The following is a 2,847-nucleotide window of genomic DNA, read 5'->3' on the forward strand; positions in this document are numbered from 1 at the left end:
TGTCTCGGCTGGGACGGGGTGTGCTCTGCTTGTGACGCTAACCTGTGACTTGTGACTGCCGCGGTGTCGTCTGGTACTGTGCTCCACGCACTACATATGCAGGAGAATGCTTCCCGGGAGTTTTGTACTCCATCGTTGCTCGACTACTGGACAAATAGAAGTATTACCTTAAAGATCATGACCTCATAAATGATTGAGTTCTATTCATCACTGAGAAGCCGCCGAGAAAAGCTTCGGGTGTACGAGGATAAGGTAAACAGAGCCCGGCGAGGAATCCAAGCCGAGGATGCCGTTGCGAGGGCTAATACGGTAAAGGTAGCATTATTTTGAAAAAAAAGTCTTTGCGACACCGTCGAGATGCGATGGATTGCCGCCAACACTTACTAGCGCATGTGCCTCGTTGTTACACTTAAAATAATGCTGACCACGATCAACAGAACCGTTCTATTAGTACAGAATTTTTTTTTTCGATAGCTGTTCCGGCAACATTTTACTACCCAAATTCAGATCGCGTAATCGGTTGTGGTAAACAGAAGCGGAACTGCAGTGATTGCCACGCGAGACCTAATTGCGTCTTGTGCTTGGTTATCATGCTCACAATGCCCATGCGACTAGCATCTCATCTAGCATTCTTCAAAACTCCTCCAAGTAACCAAGTCAGCAACAATCGACTCCAGCTCATCGTTCACCATGGCGTCCAAGCTCTTCTCCGCAGTGAAACTCGGCGGCAAGAAGGCTCCAACCCAATTGAAGCATCGTGTGATCATGGCACCCATGACCCGTCAGCGTACTGGCGGCGACGGAGTGCCTGGACCTGCTGTAGCCGAATTCTACAGGCAACGTGCTACTGATGGCGGTCTGCTGATCACGGAGGCCACCAACATCAGTGCTTATGCTCGCGGTTACTACGGAGCCCCGGGTCTTTACACGCCGGAGCAAGTGGAAGGCTGGAAGGCCGTAACATCCGCAGTGCACGACAAAGGCGGCAAGATCTTCAACCAATTGTGGCACACAGGCCGCGTCAGTCACCCCTTGAACCTTCCGAATGGAGCCCAACCTGTGTCGGCGAGCGCAACGAGCATGGAGGGAGTGCAGAGTCTCGCCACCACTGCTGAAGGTCGTTTGCCTCACCCGAATCCACGAGCTCTTGAGATCACCGAGATTCCAGGCATCGTCGATGACTATAAACGTGCAGCTGAAAACGCTCTCGAAGCGGGCTTTGATGGTGTTGAGCTTCACGCCGCGAATGGATACCTACTGGAGCAATTCCTGCTAAACGGAACGAATCTCCGCACGGACAAGTACGGTGGCAGCCCAGAGAACCGCTCGCGCATAGTGTTCGAAGCGATCGAGGCCATTCTATCTTCGGTGGATTCAAGCAAGGTGGGTATTCGTTTGTCTCCGTTTGGCACTGCATTCGGATGCACAGACTCGAACCCTCGCGAAATCTATGACTACGTTGTGAAGAAGTTGAACGACTACGACCTGGCCTACCTTCACATGGTTGAACCGCGTGGCATGCAGCAGCCTGCACCAGACGCACCGGACGGAGGCGTCACCAAGATTCACCGCAAGATGTACGATGGCGTGATGATCAGCGCGTCAGGTTACACTGGCGACGAGGCTCGCAAAGTGGTTGAAGACGGAACGACGGACCTCGTGGCTTTCGCGCGCGACTTCATCTCCAACCCGGATCTTGTGAAGCGCATTCGTACAGGGGCCGAACTCAACCCGGTGAACTGGCAGACAGTGTACGTACCGCTTGATGTGCCGTTCGAGACGGGTTACACGGACTATCCGTTCCTTGACGAGAAGACCGCGTAAGCATCAAGACTGAAGGAGTCGAGAGAATTTTCATCCAATACAGCATTTATTGCATTCTAGGGAACCAAAGATTATTTTGTACCTTTCAAGTCTAGTACACAGGAACGACGCGGTTAGCCTGCTGGAGCAGTGAATAGTTGTACCTTGCCGCAAACATGCGGACTTTTTCATGGTGAGCCTGCTGAGGGTAATGTTGAAGGAGCCACTGCACGACCTCCACATGTTCGTTTAGTGCCGCGTTCACCGCTGCGTCTGATGTGCACCCGTCTGAACGGTGCACGTATAAAAACATCATCACCTCCAAATGACCTCCTGCTGCTGCTCCATCCATAGCTCGATACGTGCCACCTTCACGGCGATTCGCATGCAACCATTTCACCATTTCCAAGTGACCATTTGTTGCGGCACCATCCAATGCTGCAGTCGTGCAGCTCCCGAACTCTGGACGACGGTTATGAAACCACACCACCACGTTTAAGTGCCCGCCGCTCGCTGCACGATCCATTGCACCAGAGGCGATCCATTCGGAGGCACTGCTTTGAATGTGTTGTTTGTACAGCCACTTCACCGCGTCTAACTGACCGTTTGCAGCCGCATTTTCTAGCGCGGCGCGTGACAACCAGCAATTTTCAGAGCAATGAGCGATAAGCCATCGCATCACTGCTACGTGTCCGTTGCTAGCAGCTCCATCTACTGCGTCTTGTGTGCAGCTCTCGGTACGATGGTCATGTAGCCACTGAAGTACGTCAAGATAGTTTCCTCGAGCAGCCCCGTTCATGGCGGCGGCTGTGCAACCCTCTCGTCTGTATTTGTGTAGCCATTTAACTACATCAAGATGGCCGTTGCTCGCGGCTCCATCTATTGCCTTGGTAGTACAACCCTCGCTTCTGTTCTCGTGTAACCACTGAATGACTTCTAAGTGGCCATGGCTTGCCGCATTCTCCAGTGCTAATGTCGTGCATCCATCTGTGCAATGTTGGTGTAGCCATCGCACAACCGTAAGGTGACCATTGCCAGCTGCTG

At 52.6% G+C, this 2,847-nt stretch overlaps 2 protein-coding genes across 2 annotated transcripts in view; one reads left to right on the forward strand and one right to left on the reverse strand.

The window, feature by feature from the left end:
- Positions 1–690: 690 nt before the first annotated feature.
- On the forward strand, positions 691–1,884 carry PPTG_17333 (hypothetical protein; the record flags this gene model as incomplete). Its single annotated transcript, XM_008914978.1, has 1 exon — positions 691–1,884. The coding sequence occupies one exon, from the start codon at positions 691–693 to the stop codon at positions 1,822–1,824; it is 1,134 nt and encodes a 377-aa protein (XP_008913226.1). The 3' UTR covers positions 1,825–1,884.
- Positions 1,856–2,847, reverse strand: part of PPTG_24063 (hypothetical protein) — a 4,117-nt gene continuing 3,125 nt past the window's right edge. The window contains exon 2 of the mRNA XM_008914979.1: positions 1,856–2,841. Coding sequence (XP_008913227.1) covers positions 1,916–2,841 — 926 coding nt within the window. The 3' untranslated portion in view covers positions 1,856–1,915. The remainder of the gene's footprint in view (positions 2,842–2,847) is intronic.

This window comes from Phytophthora parasitica (genome assembly GCF_000247585.1).
Source record: "Phytophthora parasitica INRA-310 unplaced genomic scaffold supercont2.66, whole genome shotgun sequence".
Taxonomy (NCBI): domain Eukaryota; phylum Oomycota; class Peronosporomycetes; order Peronosporales; family Peronosporaceae; genus Phytophthora; species Phytophthora nicotianae.